Genomic DNA, 23,913 nt, shown 5'->3' with positions numbered 1-23,913 from the left:
TCTTCCCGTTGGCTGGATGGGAAAGAGTGCGTGTGTGCAGCTGTGTGTGTGTGTGTGTGTGTGTGTCTATTGTGGGGACAGAAAATCCCGGTACATTTGTTACGTTATTTATTTATTTATTTATTTATTTATTATTTATTATTTTTTTAAAGATTTTATTTTTTTGACAGAGAGAGACACAGCGAGAGAGGGAACACAAGCAGGGGGAGTGGGAGAGGGAGAAGCAGGCTTCCCGTCGAGCAGGGAGCCTGATGCGGGGCTCGATCCCAGGACCGTGGGGTCACGACCTGAGCCTAAGGCAGACGCTTAACGACTAAGCCACCCAGGCGCTCCGTTTTATTTTTATTTTTAAATTATTTTTAAAAAATACCTACTTTACAGAGAGGGAGAGAGCGTGCACGTGCAGGCGTGGAAGTGGTGGAAGAGGCACCGGGAGAGAATTTCAAGCAGATTCCGTGCTGAGGCAGAGCCCAGCACCAATGCTGGGGCTGGATGGGGGCTCGATCCCACGACCCAGGAGATCAGGACCCTGAGATCATGACCTAAGCCGGCATCACGAGTCGGACGCCTTACGGACTGAGCCACCCGGGCGCCCCCATTTGTTGTATTTTAAACTTCCTCTTTTAATCTTTGAATTCAGAGCAGCAGAAATGGCAGAGAAACAAATGTGTGCTACAGCCTCAAATTTCATGGCAAAAACCCTTTTCTTGCTCTGTCCACGTGAGCGAAGAAAGAGAACCAGGCTGTGTCGTGTAGTCTGAAGCTAGAGTGCATTTGTATTGGATTACGTTCCGGAAGTGTGTCGTGGTGGTGTGCGCACAGAGATCCTGGCTCAGAAAGAAGGCAGCCGGGTGGACGGTATCTTCATTCGGCTTAAGCTCCTGGTTCCCTCCGCCTGTCAGCGAAGCGAGTGCGGGTAAGGAGCTGGCCTGGCCGCCCTCGGAGGGGAGACGAGACCAGGAAGGAGTGAGGTTAGCTGGTCATGCCGGTGATCACGGTATCGCAGGCCTTGCACCGAGGTGACTCATCCAGTGCGGGCACATTTTGGGAAGCACTCGAGCCAAAGCGTGGGGAGAAGAGAAGCCACCGAAGGTGACAGAGGAGTGGCCGTGGGTCAGAGAGGGAGTGGCCCTCCAGTCGCTCAGGGCAGGGAGCCAGAGCCGTGGCCTCTGGACGTACGAGGTTTCCAGAACCTGAGGCAGGATTTCCGGCTACAGGAGGCCAAGGGAAGGACAGCAGGTGAGGCAGGGCAGGGTGGCGGAGGGGTCCTGCCCTCTCTTGGAGTGGAGGTGGGACTTACACGTTGAAGAGAGATGGGGGAAGGAGGAGGCCGTCCCCGCACGTGTGTCCTGGACCCACAGGACCTTCCCGGGGACTCCAGGGCACCTGGGCAGAAGGACGGCTAGCAAAGCAGCCTCCCTGACTGGGGGCCCCCAGCCTGGTGGCCGTGACGGTGGCGGTCAGTGCAAAGGGCTGCAAGACAAGGGGCTTCGTAGAGGCTGCGTGTGATGACTTCTGGAACTTCTGGCAAAGCTGTAGGAAGTGAAGCTTTTCTGAGGTTTTTTTGTTCGTTTGTTTTTCTTTCAGGTGCCGTCTGACCAGGATCTGGCTCTGAACTCCATATTCTTAGATCCTTTCTTCCTTGGGTCCTAAGCTTTTTGTGTGGTATCTTGTGACACTTTGTTAGAGCTGTGGTATGATCATATCTTTATTCACGAGCCAAGGGCATCTGGAGTCTTGAAGCACTAGGATAGCTAATTAGTTGGAGAAACTTCTGATTGTAGGATATAGAAACCTCAAAGTGTGTCTGTGCGTGTGTGTGCGCGCGCGCACGTGTGTGTGTGTGCTTACGTTAGTGTTAGAAACTACCTTTTCAATTTTCCCAAAGCTTCCAGGTTGAAATGTTGCTAGTGAGGTCCTTTAGTTGCATTTTTGGGGTCTAGCCTGTTCATCAGTTGATGGCATTTGGGTTGTTTTCACATTTTGGCTAGTGGGGATAATGCTGCTCTGATCATTTGTGTGTAAGTCTTTGTGCGGACATGTTTTCAGTTCCCTTGGGTCTAAGCCTGCGAGTGGAATTGCTGGGTCACGTGGAAACTCTGTGTTTAACCTTCTGAGGTGCTGCCAGACTGAAATCCCTTTTCTTAGCTGAGCTTTTTATGGAAGTAAATATCTATCTATAAAAATGCAAAAATCACGAGTGTACACCTCCATGAATGTTTGCCAAGGGAACTCCCCTCTGTAACCAGCACCCAGGTCAAGGAACAGAATGTGACTGGCCCCCAGAAGCCCTTTGTGGCCCCTTCCAGGCCGTACCCCACCCCTAAAGGTAACCACTATCCAGACCCTCACACCACAGATTAATGTTGCCTGTTTATGAACTTTGTATAAATGGAATCTTTTATTTCCAGCTTTTGTCTTACATTTTTAGCTCGTGCACCATACAAAAAAAACTGACAGTTTTTCTGCCAGTATTGCTCTCCCAAATCAGACCACGTTGTCTTACTTGCCAGCTTCTCTATTAGCTAATTCTCAGATGACTTGGGCAGATGGAACAGAAAATCCGAACTCAGATGAAAAGACGCAGAGCCTCTCCAGTCCGGTGAGGGCCGGTGGCCACGGGGGTGAGGGCCAGGAGATGGGCCGCCAGGGCGGGCATGGTAGAGACTGCTCCTGTCCTGGCCCCCTTTTCCCAGCCCGTCCCCTTGTGGTAACTTAGCTGCCATTCAGGCCTTAGCTCGTGTTTCCAGGGAGGGGCCGGGTGGGCAGTATTTTCCGCCCTGTGAGCCTCCCAGCCCGTGTCGCAGTCACTCCCCTGGGCCGTGGGAGCGCCAAGCAGCCCTAGGCCCGGCGTGACCGAAGGCGCGTGGCCGTGTGCCCCTGACACTTGATTTACCAAAGCAGGCAGTGGGTCGCATTATTGGGCATCGGCTCCCTCCCAGACCCCTGTCCGAGGTGCCAGAGCTACCAGCAGGCCTGTGCCCCTTACCTAGCCGCAGAAGCATCGTGCTCCACTGGGAGAAGGACAAAGACAAGCAGGCCACCTGAATGCCATCGGCTGACGAGTGGACGGAGAAAATGGGACGTGTACACACACTGGCCTCTGAAGCGGAAGTCCTGCCGTAGGCAGCAACATGGATGGATCTGGAGGACGTTACGCTGAGTGAAATAAGCCGGTCAGAGAAAGACATACTGCATCATTTCATTTATATGAGGCATCTCAAGGGGCTGAACTCATAGAAGCAGAAGGTAGCAGTGGTTCCCGGGGGCTGGGCGGTGGGGGGGAGCAGAAACGGGGAGTCGTGGTTCGGTGTGTATAAAGTCTCGGTGATGGAAGACGGAAAATGTCTAGAGATCTGCTGTACAACCTTCTGCACGGGGTACCTTGGCCATACCCTGGAAATTTGTTAAGAGGGTAGATCTTGTGTTGTTATTTTGTTTACCAACCATTTAAAAACACGAGAGAAAAAGAGAATGCTTTTGATTGCCAAGGAGGAAGCCCCCAACTCTCTCTGGGGGAATTAATGCATGTGGCACAGAGAGTATGGAACAGAAGAGAATTCTGGAGGGTGAATAGGAGCTTTCCCGTCAGGGGACAGGAGAGCTGTTCTAGGTAGAGGACACAGCACACTCAGACGAATGGGTTTCTGCCTGACATGCTGATGATCCTTACTAGTCTAGCATGGGGTGCTCTGTATTCAGTGCGGCCTTGATCAGACTTAGAACCTGTCCTTCTTTACCTTGATCTGGGTGATTTCCTGCTTTCGTTCATCTTCTAGAAACCGTTTTTTTATTGCCAATATCCAACTATGCGAAGTCCAGATTTCCTTTAGATGGCACAGATCCCTGTTTTGAGGGTGAGCCAACCCATCCAGAGTTGTTTTCAGTATCAAAGTCATAAATCACATCACTGATACTCTCACAGCTAACGCATGCTGTGTTCATTGGGCGCTGGGTGAAGTGAGTTTTACTGGACAGGGTCTGTTGTTATCATCTGCTGGTGAACACTTGGACCCCAGCCCCTTGGAGCCGTTATACTGCAAGACCAAACCGATAGATACTTTCTTGTCTGAAAGGATTGGATAAAAGATCTAGGTGCGCCGTGTGTCTTCCAGAGTCCCTTTGTGGGTAAGTATGGTTGGGTAGGAGAGATGTTATTTTGTCAGGCCAGATGCCTCCAGCATGAAATTTGATTCCATCCCATTTCTGTTGGCAGTTTTATCCTCCATCGTTGTTCCTGTCCTCCTCCCGGAAGTCCGTCCACGATGCCACAGCTCACTTACCTGTCTTCGTTACTCCTCTCCCTCCAGAGCCCAAGTAACAGTGTTTAACACTGTTACATGACAACCTTCAAAAAACCCAATGGCTTGAAACAATAACCAGTTATTTTTCTCACAGTCTGTGGGTGGGCTGGGTGATTTGATTGGGCCAAATTCGCCTGATCTTGGCTGGGCTCACTCAGGAATCTGTGCTTGGCTGGGCCTAGGGGACCTGGGATGGCCTTAGCTGAGCTGACCCAGCTCGATTCCATGTGGTCTCTCATCTTCCAGCGTTCTAGCCTAGGCTTCTCATGGCAGAGGCAGAGGTCCAAAAAAAAAACCCACCACCACCAACAAACCAGCAGAGGCTGCATCACCTCTTGGGATCTGGACTCGCACATGCATGCTAGTCACTTCTGCTGCGTGTCACAGGCCAGTCCAGATCCAGTGGGTGGAGAAATAGACTCCGCCTCTTAATGAGGAGGACCCGGGAAGTCCCGCTGAAAATGTGGTAGATCCAGGGAGGGGTAGAGAATATGGCCATTTTTGCAATCCACTGCATGGATCAGGGATCAGCAAATGTTTTCTGTAAATGGTCAAAATAGTAAACATTTCAGGCTTTGTGGGCCATATAGTCTTTGTTATAACTCCTCAACTCTGCTCTTGTAATGTGAAAAGCAGCCATAGACCATATATAAATGCCTGGGCATGGCTGTGTTCCACTAAAACTTTATTTACAAAACCGGGCCACAGGCCAGATTTGGCCCACAAGCTGCAGTTTGCTGAGCCCTGACCTGGACAATCCAGACCAAGTAGGGATCTCAGATCCAGGTTCTAGGATGTTGTCCTTCCTGAAACCAAGGCCTTGAGGCCAGAAGCATGGGTGTCATCTGTCAGCAGAAGTGCTCTTACTAGAGTGAAGAAATAAAAACAGACTGAGAGGAGCAAGGGCTCCTTGCTAAGGTACAAATGACTATTGGTATCCGTTTGGGGTTGTTCCTTGTACCATAATGAACTCATATAGTAGGTTAAGTTTATTTCTCAGCAAGTCCTTGGAGTTCACTCCTTGTCACTCCCATGTTTGGCTGGATTCTCATTCCTTATCCATCCACATCTCCCAGATGGATTCTGGATAGAATTCTTTCCATTTTTCTTTTTCTTTTTTTAAAGATTTTATTTATTTATTTGACAGAGACACAGCGAGAGAGGGAACACAAGCAGGGGGAGCGGGAGAGGGAGAAGCAGGCTTCCCGCCGAGCAGGGAGCCCGATGCGGGGCTCGATCCCAGGACCCTGGGACCCTGACCTGAGCCAAAGGCAGATGCTTAACAACTGAGCCACCCAGGCGCCCCTCTTTCTATTTTTCTAACCCGGATGCCCTCTTCTTACACTTCTCCCGGGCCCTCCTGTCTGTCTTAATCCCAGTGTCAGAAGTGACCTCAGCACCTCCTTCTGGGCTCCCAGGGAAGCCCCTGATTAGATCTACAAATTAGATCTTGTATATTTTCCTTTACCAATTATGTGTCTAATTGTCGCAACCATGACATGCTCCATCAAAATTTAAAGATGTTAACTGTTCTCGAGAGTGACTTTTTGATTCAACCATTATTTCCTGGAGTTGTTGCTTGACTAGAGATTTGGTTAAATTTCAGGTAACATGAACTCCCTTTTCATAGAATGTCCAAGTCTATGCTGTTCTTCTATCTGCCGGCCTGGTTTTTCTCACGAGGGCGGCCCATTGTGGGTCAACAGTCAGCTCCCTTATTTTTCCTATCAGAGATTTTCTCTACCACATATAATACAAAGCTATTACCTTGTTTTTGTAGAAATGAGAACGAAATCTTTGCTTTCTAATTTTACTCCTTCCCCTTTATTATTGGTTGCTGCTGTCTTATGCAAGATGATTCTTCCCTGGGTACTCATCAGCAGGTATAGTTTTCAGCTTGGCATGGCTCAAACCTCAAACTTTTGAAGTTTTAAAGCAGCCGAGTTGCACAGACGGTCAATAAATCACTCGCTATCGCCACTTTATTGCTTGTAAGGTGATTACCCCGCTTTGCCCATAGCGACTTTTCAATTTGATTAAAATGCAGTTTCATCAGGTCGTGGTTGAGTCCTCCAGATATAAAAATACATAAAGCAATGAGAGAAGCCTATGCTCAAATATTTTTATAACTGCCCTTCACCTCTTTAACCATCTACTCCAGCACTTTTGTGGTCCTCGTCCTATAATTCAAAATTCCATGCTCTTTGCCAAAGTAATTTTTATTTAGTGCTTATTCCAACCTCTTGTCTTTGTGAGAGTGTATTATTTTTTTTCTGCTACCTGGTGGGGAGCATTGGTCCTGCTGCAAAGCATTTTCTTCGTCTCAAGTTAGCTCCTATGTGATCTGTAAATCAGGCTCTGATGGTGGTATAACATGCAAGGTGTCTTGGTTTATTTGCGGTTGTTTTCCAGACCCAGGGAGCCAGGAGAGTGGGAGTGGAATTGTTATCTTAGGCAGGAAAAGGAGAAACTCTCAGCTTGGCTACTGTCCTGGCAGCAGGAGCCCTTTTGACTGTATGGAGGCTGGAAGTGTGACACCGGGGTGGGGGTGGGGAGGCCTCTTCTCTGTCAGAGACTTCTCTTTGTGTCCTCACACGTTGGAAGGGTTGAGGGAGCTCTCTGGGGTCTCTTTTATAAGGGCACTAATCCCATTCCTGAGGGCTTTTGGCTTAGTCACCTCCCAAAGGCCCCACCTCCTAACATCATCACACAGGGGGATGGGATTTCTGGGGCACACGCACATTCAGACCATAGCATGGGTCATGTGGCAGGCTGTCCTCTTGCCTTGTCCATCTCCAGGGGCCCCCCTCCCCGCCTCCACCCTGCACCCCCTACACAGGGCCTCTGCCCTCTGCGGATTGCCTTGGCTTCCACCAGCGGGTTAATGCCTGGCCAGCATTTCACTCTGCTCTAGCTGTAGCGTTTGAATATCCTCAGTGGTGACACGTAGGCCGCCTGCCTGAGTGGTGCACTTTATGTCACAAGAGAACCAGTTATTGGTTCGGTTGCAGTGATTGGATTTGGAGTGGCAGGCCTCGACCCTGTTTGCCCCTCTGGCCCTCTCGTTTTGACGCCTTGCTTTTGCAGAACTTGAGGTTTTTCAGAAATGCGTGTGGTCGATCTTCTTACTTGGCGGTTCTGTATTTGTGCATTTGTCTACTCACTAAAATGTACTCGTAACCCCACATTGATAACGTGCGGTACTCCCCCGGTTATTCACAGACGTGTGCGTGTGCGGAGTGGCAAAAAGTCTGAGTCACCCGAAAGGCACCCTCCTGGCTCCGCCATCTTACTTCGGCTCTCCGACTATAAGCAAGTGTCCTTTGTACAGATTGTTTAGTGCCATGTTTTTCACATTTTTGTGCTTTTTTTTTTTTTAATTGGTAATTTGCTGTTTGTTGTGGGCCCGAAATGCAGGGCTGGAGTGCCCCTGGTGTTCGCACGCGCAAGAAGGCTGCAGTGCGCCTTGTAGAGAGAAGCCGTTGGGCAGATAAGCTTCACTGGGGTAGGAGTTGCAGCGCTGCAGCCGTGACTTCAGTGGGAGTGACTCAGCGGTATATATTCAAGAAGAGGTCTTCAAACAGAACCACAAAAAAGCAGGGTTGTATATTGCCTGGCTTACAAAAACGTGACCAGAGGCTTGTAGGAACCCAGCCCTGCGTATCACTTAGGGACATTGCTTCGGTAAGTCACTAATTCGGTGTTCACGGGGACTTTATAGAACGGGACGGCTGCACATAACAAAACTTGACTGTGCTCCAGACCGAAGGTTGGTGTCTCCCCAAAATTCATGTGTTGGAACCTAACCCTCGACGGGATGGTGTTAGGAGGTGTGGCCCTTGGGCCGTGATCGGGCCGTGAGAGCTGAGCCCTCATCAGTGGGGTCATGTCCTTACAAAAGAGACCCCGGAGAGCTCCACCGTTGTTTCCGGCATGTGACGGCACCGTGAAGAGATGGCTGCCCATGAACCGGGATGGGGCTCTTCACCGGACACCGACCCTGCAGCGCCTTGATCTTGGACTTCCAGTCTCCAGGACTGTGAGAAATGCACTTGCGTTGTTTCTAAGCCGCCCAGTCTGCGGTGCTCTGTCAGAGCAGCCTGAGAGGACTAAGGCGGACTGGATCTACATTCCGTTACAGCAGAGCTGCCTGTGCGGGAGCAATTCCTTCTGCCTGGAAGGTAGCATGAGAAAATACTACATGGGGCTTGTTCTGCCGTGTCTCTGCAGATGTCCTGAGTGACGGTTTTCATGCCAGGCTTTCTCTCCCAGGTGTAACTAGCATGGTCAATGCAGGAGCGATGAGCGGCTCTGGAAACCTGATGGATTTCCTCGATGAGCCATTCCCTGATGTGGGGACGTATGAGGACTTCCACACCATCGACTGGCTGCGGGAAAAGTCCCGGGACACCGACAGACACAGAAAGGTAGGTGGCAATCATAAAGACATGTCGAAGGGGCTCCCGTCAGGTGGCTGGGCCATGCTTTCGTGGGGCAGTTGCTGAGGTAGGGTTAGGTCACATGTCACATACTGGGCGAGATTCTGAAGGAGAGAAGGGCTAGCGAGAGAGGCAGAGATGTGGACAGGTAATTACGAGATTACCCGCGTTGGGTGGGAGGCTGCGTCATGCAGAGGTATGGTGTGGAGGGCGATGAGGGGACTCCAGAACCAGACAAATCAGGTACATCCTGCCCTTGATGCCTTTAGGCTGGGTGACTTTTGGGGCGCCATTTCTAGACCCTGGTTTCTCCTCTATAAGGGTGGAGGCCATTATATCTAAAGATTGAGTGAGTTGAGTTGCCTGTGTATGGAAGCACATACCACAGTGCCTGGCAGCTAGTTGGCGATCAATCTCTATTTTAGTGGCCACCATAAAGTTCGGTATAAGTGCTGCGGGATCATTCAGAGGGATGGTTAGGGAAGGGTTTTTTAGAGACGGTGACGTTTCAGTTGGGCCTTGAAGGTTGCCTAGGAGTTTGCTAGGCGGAGAAAGGGGAAAAGATTCTAAAATCAGGAGGGGCCCTTTTTTAAGTCAGAGGCATGAGAGAACACCGCACAGTAGGTGGTTCGGGAGCTCTGAGGCCTGGGGGAGGGCTCACAGGATGGGAGGACACGGGCAGGGCGCCACACCGGGAATGACCAAGTAGGCCATGAAGATGAGTTTGGGTTTCATCTTCATGGTCACAGAATACAAGAAAAATGCATTGCAGAGGGAGAAACAGGAAGCTTGGAAATCAGTTCAGGAGAAAAGAGGAAGAAGGTCTGACGAAAGGCAGCGAAGTGCAGATGGAGAGAGGCTCAGGGTCAAGAGTTATTCAGAGGAGCCCCTGACAGGATTTGGGGTGGGGTATTGGGGATAGGCAGGGAGTGGAGTCCAGGATGAGGCCCTGGCCGCGGTTAGAAGGGGGGGGATGCCCTTGTTGGCAAGAAGGAAGGAAAGGGGAGCAACAGATTTGAGGGCGAGGCCGGTGAGTTCTGTCTCAGACACTTTGGCTTCGAGCTGTTTACCCAGCCTACAGCTGGGGGTGGTTGGCAGGCGGCGAGAACTCTGTAGTTCAAGGGTGCGGTCAGGGCTGCGGTGCAGAAGGAGGAGGCCCCAGCATGTGAGTGGGCGCCGAAGCTTTAGAAGTGGCCCAGGTGGCCTGGGTGTGCACGGAGAGGGAGAAGTAAGGAGGGGGTCAGAACTCCGGGCCCTGCCGAGATTTAGCAGGTGCAGTGGGAGGTCGGCGGGGCGCCTGTGACAGACAGCTGGGAGAGGCAGGGAGAGGTGAAGGAGGGCAACCGGCAAAGTGGTCTCGAGCGAGAGGAGGAGAGAGTGGTGAGGCCGGGGTGGCCAGCCAGGTCACTCTCCGTGGAGAGGTGAAGTAGGAGGCAGCCCCACAGCCTGGGGACTGTCGGCGGCCTCGGGGAGAGCACCTTCCGAGCAGGACGGGGAGTGACGTCCGGGGTGCTGCTGGGTCCCATCATTTCCCGCAAGTTGGCGGGAGTGGGGTAGGGAGTCCGGAAGATGAGCCAGCCTCCTGGCTCCGGTGTGGAGGACAGTGGCAGAGAGGGCAGCCTCCGGCCCGGAGCAGAGGTTGCTGGACTCTGACCCACGGGCGCAGTCCAGCCTGGCACCTGCTCTGGTAAGGAAAGTTTCCGTGGAACACAGCCGCGCCCATTCACATGCACATTCCCCATGGCTCCTCCTGTGCCCCCGTAGCAGAGCTGAGTAGTTGTGACAGAGGCCGGCTGACCCGCAGAGTCGAAAATCTTTCCAGAAAATGCTCTAAGGAGCTCAGGGAGGAATGGCATTGGAACAGTGTGTTCAGACACGTTCATCCGCCTGCTGAAGGTGATCCGGGCTAGCCCATTCAGAGTTCTTGCTGCTAGCCTTTGACCTTGAAAACAAAAGAAGGAAATGAACTCTGTGTTGAAGAGCTTCTTTCGTGAGCAGACCGTAAGGTGAGGGTTAAAGTGGTAATTCTCATTTAAAATGGTGACGACAAATGGCTGTCTCCCTTCAGAATGGCTTCTGAATCCTCAAAGTTCAAATCACACTTAAGAAGTTTTTTTTAATTAAGTGAATTTTGGGGGGATTCTAAGTCTTTGGTGGCTACAATGGCATCTCTGCAACTGCGTGAACCCGAAAGCCCGTTTTGTCATTGCGCCAGATAACGGGTAAGGTGACGGAAGTGGCAATTTAGTCACTTAATTACATTCGTTTTCTCACTCACCCCATTTCCCGGAAGAAACCGTTTCAGGGAAGGAAGCGTGAATTGGAAAATGTATCCCGAATCAACTACTGTGTCTTTCTGTTTCTAGATAACCAGCAAAAGCAAGGAGTCCATATGGGAGTTCATCAAGAGTTTGCTGGATGCCTGGTCAGGCTGGGTGGTGATGCTGCTCATCGGCCTGCTGGCGGGTACGTGGAGGGCGCACGCGGTACCCCCCCCCCCCGCCCTGGGGACGGGGCTGGAGGTGCCGCGGAGCCTCAGAGCACCAACTCTTCCTGTTCAGGCTGGTGTTCTGAAAATGGACTGGTTCTCTTTTACCCCCGTGCAAGGGATTTATTACTTGAAATGCCTCAGAGCAAACTACACGACCATACACTTAACATAAAACGTATCATCAATAAGGCAAGACCCCAAGGCATGGGCCCAAATGCGGTCACTGGAAAAAAGCTGTAATTAGAGGGCCATGTCTGCGCAGCACACAGGTTTATGGCTATACTGGATTTTATCGAAAGCACATAGTTTGCATCCTGTAGTACCGGGTTATGTAGAAGGCAAGCAAGTATGGGAACACTTTGATCTCTAATAATAAAGCGCCGTATGAGAGTGGTCTTTACCAATACTGGCGGGCCCTGGAGTGAATCGTACACATCCTAGGATACTCAGAATAATCCGAGACACCTGCAGGGCCTGAGGTAGGCCCAGAGCAAATATGTCCAGCCTGTGCGTTGTTCTGACCCTCAGGGACACTGCATCCTCCAATTTTTATAATCCCAGCACCATTCTTGCAGGCAGTCGATGTTTTCCAGAGTGAATGGAGGCGTATCTGGAGGGGAAACCTGCCCTTCTAATATCAAAGGTACCAGCTCTCCATGGAAATTCTGTCCTGAGACGTTAATTTCCTTTTAGGAGGCTCTGAAGGTTAATGTCTAAGATTAAAAAAATCTGAGCACACTAACAGCGATTCCCTTAATAAAAATCACCTACCTGTAATAACATAATAGTTACGGTTATAGGATTGATCAGCGAATGACTGTCATAAAGGCAGAATATAGTAAAAGCTGTGAGAAAGACAGAATACTAACAGGGCATAGATACAAATTGTGTGATTACAGAGGGTTTGGATTTCTGGGCATTCCTTCCTTTATCCCGTACACAGTTGTGGGAGGGGCGTGGTTGCCAGGGAAGGCAGCCGGCGCTGAAGAGCCAAGAGTGCTGAAGCGGGGATCCTTTTCCTCTTCTCACGGTGGCTGTTCTCGCATGTCCCCAATTTTAGCCTTCTGTTCCCAGGGGCAGCCCGGGTATAGACCAGCAGCAGTGTTGGCAGGGAATTCGATTTCATGCCTATACGGTGTTTCGCCACGAATTTGACTGCTTCCATGAACACCTTTGTAAGTGGGCAGGGGAGGAATTTGCTGGGAATTTTGAGGTCTTTATTTAGAATAGATTTAAGAAACTGTATACCGTATCATTATTCTTGGCTTCTAGGCAGGAGAAATAAAGAGAGGGAATGCAGAAATCCGGAATAGATGTTCTAGCGTCTCGCCAGAGCAGACAGCACAGCATGGATTTATTGACTAACGTAAGAGCCCGACCGGGCTCTCTTGAACAAATCTGATATTGACCAGTTGGTTTCCTTGTCAACCCAATTTCCGCCAGTTCTTTCAGGAAGAATCACCTGGGGAATGAAAGCAAAACATCTGGCTGCCTGGGCTTCAAGTCAGTAGTATCCCTGGAGATGGTGCCCTAGCATTGGGTAAAGCCCCCTTCCTTTCTCCCAGCCCCCTCCACCTGTGATCCTAATGCGCAGCCAGGGTTGAGCACCCCCGCCGAAGGGTGCTCTGTGGCCCCTGCCCCCCAGACGAATACAGGAGGAAGGTGAGAAGGGGATGACGCTGGCAGTGAAGGTGGCTAAAGTGTGCTGGCTAAAGTCAGCAAATTGTGTCCCCTTCGCTTTTCTCCTCCCCAGTTGTTCTCACAGTGCGGGAGGACTCAGGGGGTCCCCCTGCCTGGCCAGTCCTCTCTCCTCAGCGACACCCTGGACGTTATATTTTGACTCCCATGATGGAGAGGCCCAAGCGGCGGCTCCTCTGCGGGGCGCTTATCGAGAGTCCCCACTGGGTGTCGCTGTTGTTCCACCGACCGAAGCCGAGCCGCACGGCGCTGTCAGGCAAGTCAGCCCAGAAGACCGGGGGAGGGATGAGCTGATTGCAAACGAAATCTGGGATGATCATTGGGTCTCGCCCTTGGATATCTACAGGACCCCTCCCTCGCCTTCTTTAGGTCTTTTTTTTTTTTTTTAAAGATTTTAATTTATTTATTTGAGAGAGAGAGAATGAGAGAGAGCATGAGGTGGGGGAGGGTCAGAGGGAGAAGCAGACTCCCCGCCGAGCAGTGAGCCCGATGCGGGACTCGATCCCGGGACTCCAGGATCATGACCTGAGCCGAAGGCAGTCGCCCAACCAACTGAGCCATCCAGGCGCCCCTTCTTTAAGTCTTTGTTCAAACGCCTTACAACGCTTGAGGTATTCCCTGACCACCTTTTCTAAAAGTCACCTCTCCCTCTCACAGCCTCATCCCCCTCGCCCCAGTGTGTGTGTGTGTGTGTGTGTGTGTGTGTAAAAGCTTTATTAAGATATATTAAACATTCCATGCAGTTCACCTTGTCAAAGCGTACAGTGCAGCGGTTTCTAGCATAATCAGAGTTGTAAAACCATCACCGCACTCCATTTTAGAACATTCTTGTCAGCCCCCAGAGGACCTCCATACCCCTTAGCTATCAAGCCCTGCTGCCCCCAGCCGCCTCCCAGCCCCAGGAAGCTGCTCATCTCACTCTGTGTCTCTGTATATTTGCCTATTCTGGACATTTCGTATAAGTGGAATCCTACAGTATGTAGTCTTGTGGTTAGCTTTCTTCACTCGGTGTCCTGTTTCTAGGGTTCGTCCTGGAGTGGGCATCAGCGCTCCGTTCTTTTTTGTTGCCAAATACTATTCCATTGTGTGGCTGGACCACATTCGATTTCTTTGTTCAGCAATATGGGCCTATGGGCTGTTTCCACTTTTTGGCTACTGTGAATAGTGCTGCCGTGAGCATTCGTGTGCAAGTCTTCGCATAGGCGTATGTTTTCACGTCTCTTGGGTGCACACCTCGGAGTGGAATTGCTGGGTCAGATGGCAGCTCTGTGGTTAACTGTTTGAGGGACTGCCAGGCTGTTTTCCAAAGGGGCTGCACCCTTGTCACGTGCTGTAATTTGCTCCCTAGCACTTAACTGTCTTCTCACAGAGCCCTGATTTACTTATGTTGTTCAGTGTCCTGTGCCCCCCCGGCCCCCCCCCCCCCCGCTGATGTGCCGGTCCACAAAGGCTGGTAGCTGAGTCTGCTTTGTTCCCTGCCATATCCCCAGGGCGTGGAACAGGGACTAGCACATAGGAACTTGGTGCTTAGTAACTACCCCTTGAGTAAATGGATGGACCTGGGTTTTCTGATTTTCATTCATTTATGGATTTATGGATATAAAGTTCCTGCCACGTACCCAACACAGATACAACAGTGGACAAGGCAAGTGGCCCTTGCCCACTTAGAGTGGACACAGAGCCTGGACATCTGGCCTGACCCCTACTTTGCGTACAAACCACACAACAGAATCTCCACCCCCCCCACACACTTATGGACTAGACACTGTACACACACACACACACTCATGTGATTAGGATATGAGAGGTATGATGATGGGGGAATGCCTGGGAGGTACACCTAGGCCAGACTTAGGAAATCAGGAAAGGCTTCTCGGAGGAGGTGATGTAAATATTGAATCTGGAAGATAAATAGGAGGTTGGCAGGTCTGGGAAGGACAGTGCTGATTGAGGTGGTGTAGAAAGGAGAGCCTGGTGCACTCCAGGAATGTGGTGTGGGTAGGATGGGGGCAGTTAGTGATGGAAAGAGATGAGGTGGGAAAGGTATGAGGGGCCAGCTCTTCGAGTCTGCCACCTGCTAAGGATTCAGGCGTTCTCCCAAGAACAGTGGGCAGCTTTTGATGTAACAGGAGAGCAGGGAAGGGTAAGCCCTGGTGCAGGTGTGCAGATGCAGATGGAGAATTGATGTTGTTATAAGGATCCAGTAAAAGTTTGAAAAATTTAGTAGCCTGAAAGTATTCCCTGCCTCCCTAAAAGACTCTGGAATGGGTTATTCTAGAAAGAGATCCAAGGTAGCCTTCTGTGGGCCACTGCACACACTTATTTATCTCACTTCTACCCGCCTTTAGTTATCTACTTATATAGATCCACAATCCCTTATCCATGATTTAAAAAATCCAGAAAGTTCTGATAAGTGGGTTTTTCCAAATTTGGTGGCAAAAACCTTACTTGAATGATGAGGCTATTATAGTCCTTATGCTTCCTTTTTGTCTGAATTGTCAGGTTTGCCTGAGAAATATTAATGTATGTGATCCCAGCATCAGGCCCCAGAAGCCACTGAGGGGGTTACCTCATTTATAGGGCCTATGTACCCTGTTTCTAGAATTTGGAAGGGGTCAATTTTAAAAGCTGCTGGGCCCCAGTGGCTTGTGATGACTTAAGCCCTGCATGTCTGTCGCTCCTGCTGGATTTAAGCCACCCAGGCACCACCTGTCCTTGGCCTCTGTTTCTCATGGGGCTGGGCACGGCCTTGCCCACAGCGGAAGTGCTCAGGAGACCTCTCCATGGCCCTTCCGCTGCGTGGCCGTAACCCCCCTCCCCCCACCCCGCCTCCGGCTCGGCCTGCCTGGCTGCTGGGCTCCCACGTCGGCCCCCTGGCCCTGTGTTCTCCTGCCTCATCACAGGATGGTTCCTCTGAGTGGTTCTTGCTGCTTCTTCCAGGCACCTTGGCTGGGGTCATCGATCTTGCCGTCGACTGGATGACCGACTTGAAGGAGGGGGTCTGCCTGTCTGCCTTCTGGTACAGCCACGAGCAGTGCTGCTGGACTTCCAACGAGACCACTTTTGAGGACAGGGACAAGTGTCCCCTATGGCAGAAATGGTCGGAGCTGCTGGTGAATCAGTCGGAGGTGGGTTTCTGGGGTCCTGGCTGGGGACGCCCGCCATTCCACGGGTGCTTTGCAACACCACTGGGCCTTCTGTGCCTGTCTGGGCTTCCTTCCAGGGTCTTTTCTGTCCTTCCAGGGTCTGTTCTGATAACTGTCCTTGGCTCAGTCCCAGCGCGACTTGGCTTCTTCCAGCTCTGATGTGCCAGCTAGAGCAGGATAAGCTTTCCCTACTGATTCACGTGCACGATATATGTATATATTTGTAAAAGTCTTGTTGTTTCTCTTACCAAGAGTGGTTTGCTGACTGTGCTGAAGAAGCAGCATTGCTTTGTATATCTTCTGAGAAGTTATCTTTTCTTTGGTTAAAAACAATACGAGCTTTATGAGATATGATTCACATTCTGTATGGTTCTCCCATTTAAAGTGTACAGAGCACTAGCTCGTGGAAGATGCACAGTACACTTTTAGAACCCTTCATCATCCCAAAGGAAACCTGGTACCCATTAGCAGCCGCTCCCCACTCCTCCCAGCCCACCAGCCCTAAGCAACCTCTGATCTCTCTGTCTCCAAGTGGAATCCTACACGATGTGGACTTTGGTGTCCCACTTCTTTCACTCAGCATCCTGTTTTTTAGGTTCATTCATGTGGTAGCATAAATTGGCGTTCCCTCCCTTTTCGTGGCTGAATCCTGTTTCATTGTATGGCTAGACCGTATTTATCCACTCCATAGTTGAGGAACACAGGCTGCTTTCGCTCTTGTGCTGTTAGGAACGATTTTGTTTTGAACGTTTGTACACAGGTTTTTGTGTGGGCATATTTTTCATCTCTCTTGGGTCTAGACTTAGTCGGGGAATTGGTGGGTCCTATGGCAACTCTGTGTTAAGCCTTTTGAGGAATATTTTCCAGAGTGATCTTGCCACTTTCCAACCCCACCAACTGCGTGTGAGGGTTTCTGTTGGCCCACCTCCTCGTCAGCACTTGTGATAGTCTGGATTCGATTCTAGCCATCCTAGCAGGTGTGATGTGCCATCTCAGTGTGGTTTAAGTGCTCGTCTTCCAGTGCATTTTAGGAGTGCATTGTGGAAGATGTTTCTGGGCCTTCTGTGATAGGAGTGTTCCGGTGAACTACAGACTGGCGCTTGCCTTCACGGCGCTTAGAGCTTCACATCTGTCCAAAAGCCTTCATTCGGGAAGAAGGTTAACTTGTAACTGAATTCAGTGGCGATTACGGTGACTCTGGGTCATGGACAGATCAGAAACCCAGGTGGGGCGGGGGAGCTAGGTTGGCGAGATTCACATGAGGGGTAATGCGAGGATGTATTTCTGGAGGATGGATGTGCTTTATCCCTTTTCTCCTCCACCCTGCAACCACACACTCTTTTTTTTTTTTTTGCCCGATACCACAGCTGAAGGATATGTGGAGTGCACTTGGCCATTTTGCTAAACCTCTTCCTCAGTGGAATTGAAAATTAATTCCTTCCAATCTCAGAAGTAGACAGGGATCTTGAAATCTCACACATTCTCAGTGCTCTCCATTACTTCCCCAAAAAGTCTCTATTTGGGTTGATGGGAGTGGGCAGGCAGAATTGGCTGGACACCATATTTTATTTCTTGTCTCCTACCTGCACTATGTTTTTTTGGGGGGGAAATATGGCTGTCCATGTTTTCAACCGTTTCTAAGATTTATACTTTGATTCAAAGAATCACTGTTAGCAAGAATGAGAAGTTATTTTTAATCTCAAAAAAGTATGGTTTTAAGTGGGTGAAGAGTATTCCTCAGTCCGATTTCTCTTGCATAGGGTTGAATATACGTGACTGTAAAGGCCTCCAGGGCTCCTGGAACGTGGTTTTGCATTTAATAGACGCACATGTGGCCCTATCCATAGCCTGACTTGTAGGTGACCTCGCTTTCCTTCGCCCCTCACTTGACTAATCCAGATGGTGGCAAGAAGCTGAGGCCGAGAGAAATGTCTCCACCCAGCAGACCAGGTCCTCAGCATCAAAGACCCCAGACTGCGTGTTTGGTTCAGAGAGCATTCTTCATTCATCAGATAATTTGGAATTACTATTCAGAGCATTATTCTGAAGGAGATGATCGCGTTTTTCCCTCTAAAAGCGCCTGGCGAGCTCGCTGAAGCACATTTTGCTCCCCCCCCCCCCCCGGGGGTGTCTGACTCAGCAGCCCCGGGGCAGTGAGTCTGCATTTCGCCCGCGTGCCCCGGGATGCTGATGCTGCGGGTCCGGGACCACAGTGGGTTTCAGTGCCGCCGCTTGCGCCGCCGTGGGTGGGGCCTTCATGAAGGCCGGGGAGGCCGCTGCACCGCAGCCGAGACACGACGAACCTTCCAGGGGCTCCGCGGCAGAGTTTTCGGCGTCACGCCTTTCATGACCTCTAGCGCGAGTGACGACGCCAGCCGAGGGCTGTCCGCCGCATCCATGCAGGCGGAGATCTCCGCCGGTGGAGGGCACGTGGAAACAGCTCCCGGAGGGACGCCGGGGGCTGGGTTGGTGTGTGCCTGCCGTCGCAAGAGCGGACACAGGGCCGGACGCGAAGCTGCGCAAGCCCCCGAAGCTCCCGCTGCCCGGGGGGAGGGGCGGGGGGCCGGCGGGGGGGCGGAGCTCGGCTCTGCCAAGGCTCACGTGTTCTTTCTTGTTTTGTGTGTGTTGTCCAGGGTGCCAGTGCTTACATTCTGAATTACCTCATGTACATCCTGTGGGCATTGCTGTTTGCCTTTTTGGCCGTCTCCCTGGTGCGCGTGTTTGCACCATATGCCTGTGGCTCGGGTATACCAGAGGTGAGTGGGGGCCGAATTTCTCTTGTGCCAATAATAAGCAAAGCAAATACTTACGTAGCACTTAGGTGCCAAGCACAGTCCCGAGCATTTGGTATCTGTTAACTCATTGAGTCCTTCCGGTGAGCCTGTGAGGCAGGCTCTGCTATATTTCATGTGATAGTTGAGGAAACTGAAGCACAGAGAGGTTAAGCAACTTGCCTGAGGTCACACAGCTGGTTAGCTACAAGTTGAACCCAGCTGTCTGGCTTCAGGATTTATGCTCTGTATTCAGGATTTATGCTCTTTTGCTTCTCAGATGATTAAATTCTTGTCTTTGCAAACCAGGCATAACTCTTAAAGCCTGTGGAATCTGAGTTCATTAACCACATACATAAATGTGGCACTTGAGAAACTTGTCAGTGCATCTATGACGTCATGTGAAAAAAGACAGTAACGGAGGTTTGTTGCTCGGAACGTTGACTGATGAGTCAACTCTCTTATGAGTCAACTCCCTTGCCACGTTTTGCTCCTCTGGTGACAGGGTGATAGCAATCTCTAAAATACGTAATTCCACATTCAGGGCATGCACCGAGAATGCACCCCTGTGAGTTAGAGTTCTTATATCGTCTAGCACTCTCATGTAACCCGAGTATGAGGGAGGTGACCTCACTGATCGAGAAGAATGCCTGAGATTAAACTTCAAATCTAGGAGGCTACAATAATGATAATTGAGCAAGTTCCTCCAAAAGGCCAGAGAGTGAACATTTTAGCCAGAAAGAAGTTTAAAAGTTCTCATATTGGGGTGTCTGGGTGGCTCAGTCGATTAAGTGACTGATTCTTGTTTTCAGCTCAGGTCATGATCTCAGGGTCGTGAGATGGAGCCCTGCGTGGGGCTCCTCACTTAGCTCGGCATCTGCTTGGGAATCTCTCTCCCTCTCCCTCTGCCCCTTCCCCCTGCGCTCTCTCTCTACAACCAATAAATAAATATGTTTTTTAAAAAGTTCTTATATTGTCACGATAATCAAGCTGGTGCTTCAGCAGTGCCCCTAGAGGTGGAGATGGTGAGTTTAAAGATGCAACCCGTGGTGGCAACAGACCCACATTGGTCCCTGCTCCCCTGCACCCACACTCTTTGGTGGTACTTGCCGACACAGCCGCTGTTCTGGGCAGTTCTTGGACAGGGCTGGAGTAATTGAAAGATTGTCAAAAGCAAAGCCCAACGTTGTCCTGTTCAGGAAAGAGAGAAAAATAGAGTATGTCATGCTGACTTTTTGTTGGTTTGCATTGACATACTGCGGCAGGAACCAGAAGAGCAAGCCGCAGCACCATGCTGTTGCCTTCGTAGAGTCCGTTCTGCTCCCGTGCGGCACGGGCGTTCCTGCAGGTCCCGGGCTGTGCAGCAATGCACGGGCAAGCCCTCCGCCCTGGCGAGCAAACGGCAGCAGGAGCCCAACAGTCAGAAACTTCATCAGCGACGCATGTGAAAAGATAGAAGCCTAGAAAAACAGTAGCCCAGGGGCGCCTGGGTGGCTCAGTTGGTTGGGCATCTGCCTTCGGCTCGGGTCATGGTCCCAGGGTCCTGGGATCGAGCCCCGCATCGGGCTCCCTGCTCGGCGGGAAGCCTGCTGCTCCCTCTCCCTCTGCCTGCCGCTTCCCCTGCTTGTGCTCCATCACTCTGATAAATAAATAAAATCTTAAAAAAAAACCAACCCAGTAGCCCAGTTTACACGTGTGAAACAGTTAAGAAACACAGACTCGCCAGCGCACGTGTGACCTGGTAGACGTTGGAGGCCCACGCTGTGTGCGTTTTGTGCCTTCCTGCGCAGCTCCGTTCTGGTGGTGGCATTTTCTGCGTAGTTCCGTGTTTCTCCCAGATGAAATTGGGCATAAACAGACGCGAAATTTGCATTATGCTCTAGTTCTTCCCCAATGCCTGAATCACACTGGAACAAATTTGTGTTTTCAAAACCAGCGTTACGGCAGAACGGACTGTGTCGTATTTGGTATCTTAAGACCCAAGGCCCCCTGGACGCTAAAGAGCACAGACTGGTGTTGGCCTCTCCGTTTGATGACCCCACTGCCTGACAGTAGGCTTTTTTGGACCCAAGCTACCTTTCCAAAATGAGCAGGTGGCCGATGGGGAATTGGAAAATTTAAAGCAGCAATAAAAGGGGTGATGGCAATCCCATCGTCCCCTTCCAAGAACCAGAGACACATGGCTCAGCTTGTGATCTTGTAGACAGACAGGGGGCTTGGACGTGAGCTCTGTCTGGGAGGGGCTGCCTGGACTTGGTCTTCGTCCAAAGCGGGCATCTCTTTGTGACAGCTGAACTCGAAAGGAGTTAAATCCGAAGCCGAGCATGACGTTCCCTATGTGGTGGACGTGCAAGCCACACACTGGTGTGCATGAAACTCAGGAGAGCTGTAGCAAGTGAAAAAAGTGGCAAAAGAATATATAAAGTATGGTTCTATTTATACAAAGTCCACAAACAGCCACAGTGAAACCACACACTGTTTGGTGACACACATGTATGCTCAATGTATAAAGGTAGGCAAGGAAATGATTGGGCTCGGGGAGCAGGAAGGTTCCACCGAGGAAGCAAACACAGGGCTTTCATAGGTACCCACTCTTCTCTGAAATGTGCTGGTGGGTACAGGGTGCTTGTTTTATTAATACACTTTTAACCATATATCACATGTAACAGATTCATTTCTCAATTTGTGAAAGAGTTCACAATCTTTTTTTTTAAAGTTTTATTTATTAGAGAGAGAGTGTGCACGAGCGGGTGGGGGGAGGGGAGAGAGAGCACAGAGGCAGAGGGAGAGGCAGACTCCCCACTGAGCAGGGAGCCCCACACGGGACTCGATCCCAGGACCCCGGGATCACTACCTGAGCCCAAGGCAGACGCTTGACTGAGCCACCCAGGCGCCCCCACAGTAATCTTTTTAAGTGCCAGGAACCCAGTGGAGGTTTTATAATTAAGTTTTGGTTAGTATGATTCAGTAGTAGCAGAATTCTCACTATTACTATGGGACAGCTTCAAATTCCTAACCTTAGGGTCCAGCTCTTGGAGGAAAGGGACAGAGTAAAAAGGAAATGTAGATAAATGTTTCATGCATAAAAAGAACCTCCTAGTCAAAACCTGGCTAGCTGTGTAAACCGACTTCACTCGAATTGAGATGCAGGCCCATTCTCCCTCATTTTAGCAAAGGTACTCACTGAGCTATTCAGAAAATAAACCCTTCGTCCGTGGCTTGAAGTGTCAGAGCGCACTTGGGCGGTGGTGCCCTTCGGCACATTTACAAACTGCGCATTCTCCCTGGCGTTTGCTTCTGAAACATTTTGATTGCCTGGAATGGACGTTCCTTTGGAAACATTTTTATTTTATTTATTTAATTTATTTTTAAAAGATTTTATTTATTTGACAGCGAGAGACACAGTGAGAGAGGGAACACAAGCAGGGGGAGTGGGAGAGGGAGAAGCAGGCTTCCCGCCGAGCAGGGAGCCAGATGCGGGGGTCAATCCCAGGACCCTGGGATCATGACCTGAGCGGAAGGCAGACACCTAACGACTGAGCCACCCAGGCGCCCCTGGAAACATTTTTAAAAATGCAGATTTAGAGGACATTTATTTTTGTGTAATAAATGCTCTTGTTTAAGCTCTACGAAGCACATTGAAAAGTGTTCTTGGCTATGGGGAGTTAGAGAGAAGAAGGCAAGGGTGTCCCTCTTTCTGTCACTGTTTGCTTTGTTGGTAGAACCCCTGTTGACTCTATAAGAAATCACGTCCTCTTAGAACTTGCTTTGAATTGATGTTTCAGTTCATTACAAAAAGTGAGCACTCTCACAAATATTTATTTACCAGAAAGGTTTTACCTTTAACACCAGCAAGTTGCAAAACCACCCCAATACATCCCGTGAAAGCACTGCTTGATTCGGTCTCTATTAATTCATACTAAGTAAGTGATTAGGTTTTGGCATTTCCCGGGAATGAATTTGCTTTCTTTAGTCCCTAATTTGATCATGACAATTTTATAAAATCATTATAGAGAATTACAAAATACCTATTACATTGTTCATTTCACCACATGTCGTGGCTGGCAGAGGCTCAGGTAATTTAGATGCTTGTAATCTTCTAAATGCTATTACACTCTTAAACTGTACCCTAGGGTCCAAATCCACATTAACTGACAAAAAATTATAGATAATTTTATTCGAGGCAACACAAAAGGGCAGGACTGTGGCAGGCATAATAAAACATCCCTTAAATAAAGAGATCTGCGATCCCCCGAGCACGGGCTTAAATAAGCCAACTACCACTAGTTAAAGACCACTTTCACCACCGGTAGTCTGTCCGCCATTAGTGAGAGGCTAGTTCAGGAAACACTGTCCGACTGTCTAGCTAGAAGACCTCACTCGTGCTTTAAAGGAAGGAGCTCATTGAGTTCTTGGGAAATGCGTGCCTGCACGCTCACTCACGTGGTCTTTCTCTGTGAGTTAAGAAACAGATCTCTATTGGGGCGCCTGGGTGGCTCAGTTGGTTAAGCGACTGCCTTCGGCTCGGGTCATGATCCTGGAGTCCCGGGATCGAGTCCCACATCGGGCTCCCTGCTCAGCAGGGAGTCTGCTTCCTCCTCTGACCCTCCCGCCTCTCATGCTCTCTCTCTCTATCTCATTCTCTCTCTCAAATAAATAAAGAAACAGATCTCTATCAATAATGCCTGAGGTGACGTTGCTCCATTCATACGCCTTTAAAATTTTGAGGATTAGCTCACTTCACGACCCGCCCCGAATCGCCAAAGGTGACATGATGCCGGAGAGTGTTTTGGGACCGTCCCCTGAGTAAGGAGAAATGAGGAATACCCGTACTACTCTTTTCAGGAATGGAGCAGTGATTCTCCACCTGGGCTGCATTTTCGAATTACCCGGGGAGGCTGTATCCCCAGGTATATCCCATGGCTGTATGCTATGCCTGGGATACGCCTCAGACCAACTCCATCAAATCTCCGGGGGGAGAGCCAGTCCTCACTGGTATCTAATTCCCCAGGTGATTCCAGTGAGCGTCAAGGCCTTGAGAAGGGCTTGAGGACTGTAATAGCT

At 50.2% G+C, this 23,913-nt stretch overlaps 1 protein-coding gene across 3 annotated transcripts in view; it reads left to right on the top strand.

Moving 5' to 3' along the window:
- CLCN4 (Cl-/H+ antiporter 4) overlaps window positions 1-23,913 on the top strand; it is a 66,485-nt gene that overhangs the window by 17,738 nt on the left and 24,834 nt on the right. The window contains exons 1-5 of one of the 3 annotated variants that reach the window (XM_006749557.3): window positions 7,701-8,485; window positions 8,577-8,731; window positions 11,110-11,209; window positions 15,873-16,060; window positions 18,712-18,834. In XM_006749557.3, the coding sequence (XP_006749620.2) occupies window positions 8,191-8,485; window positions 8,577-8,731; window positions 11,110-11,209; window positions 15,873-16,060; window positions 18,712-18,834 (861 nt within the window). In that variant the 5' untranslated portion in view covers window positions 7,701-8,190. Of the gene's footprint in view, window positions 1-7,700; window positions 8,486-8,562; window positions 8,732-11,109; window positions 11,210-15,872; window positions 16,061-18,711; window positions 18,835-23,913 lie in introns of those variants that run through there. The other 2 variants (XM_081809195.1, XM_081809194.1) reach the window with 2 other exon arrangements.

The sequence above is a fragment of the Leptonychotes weddellii genome, chromosome X, assembly GCF_054177405.1.
Source record: "Leptonychotes weddellii isolate Sample4059 chromosome X, ASM5417740v2, whole genome shotgun sequence".
NCBI classification, from domain to species: Eukaryota; Metazoa; Chordata; class Mammalia; order Carnivora; family Phocidae; genus Leptonychotes; species Leptonychotes weddellii.
This window is presented reverse-complemented; position numbering and strand designations above follow the sequence as displayed.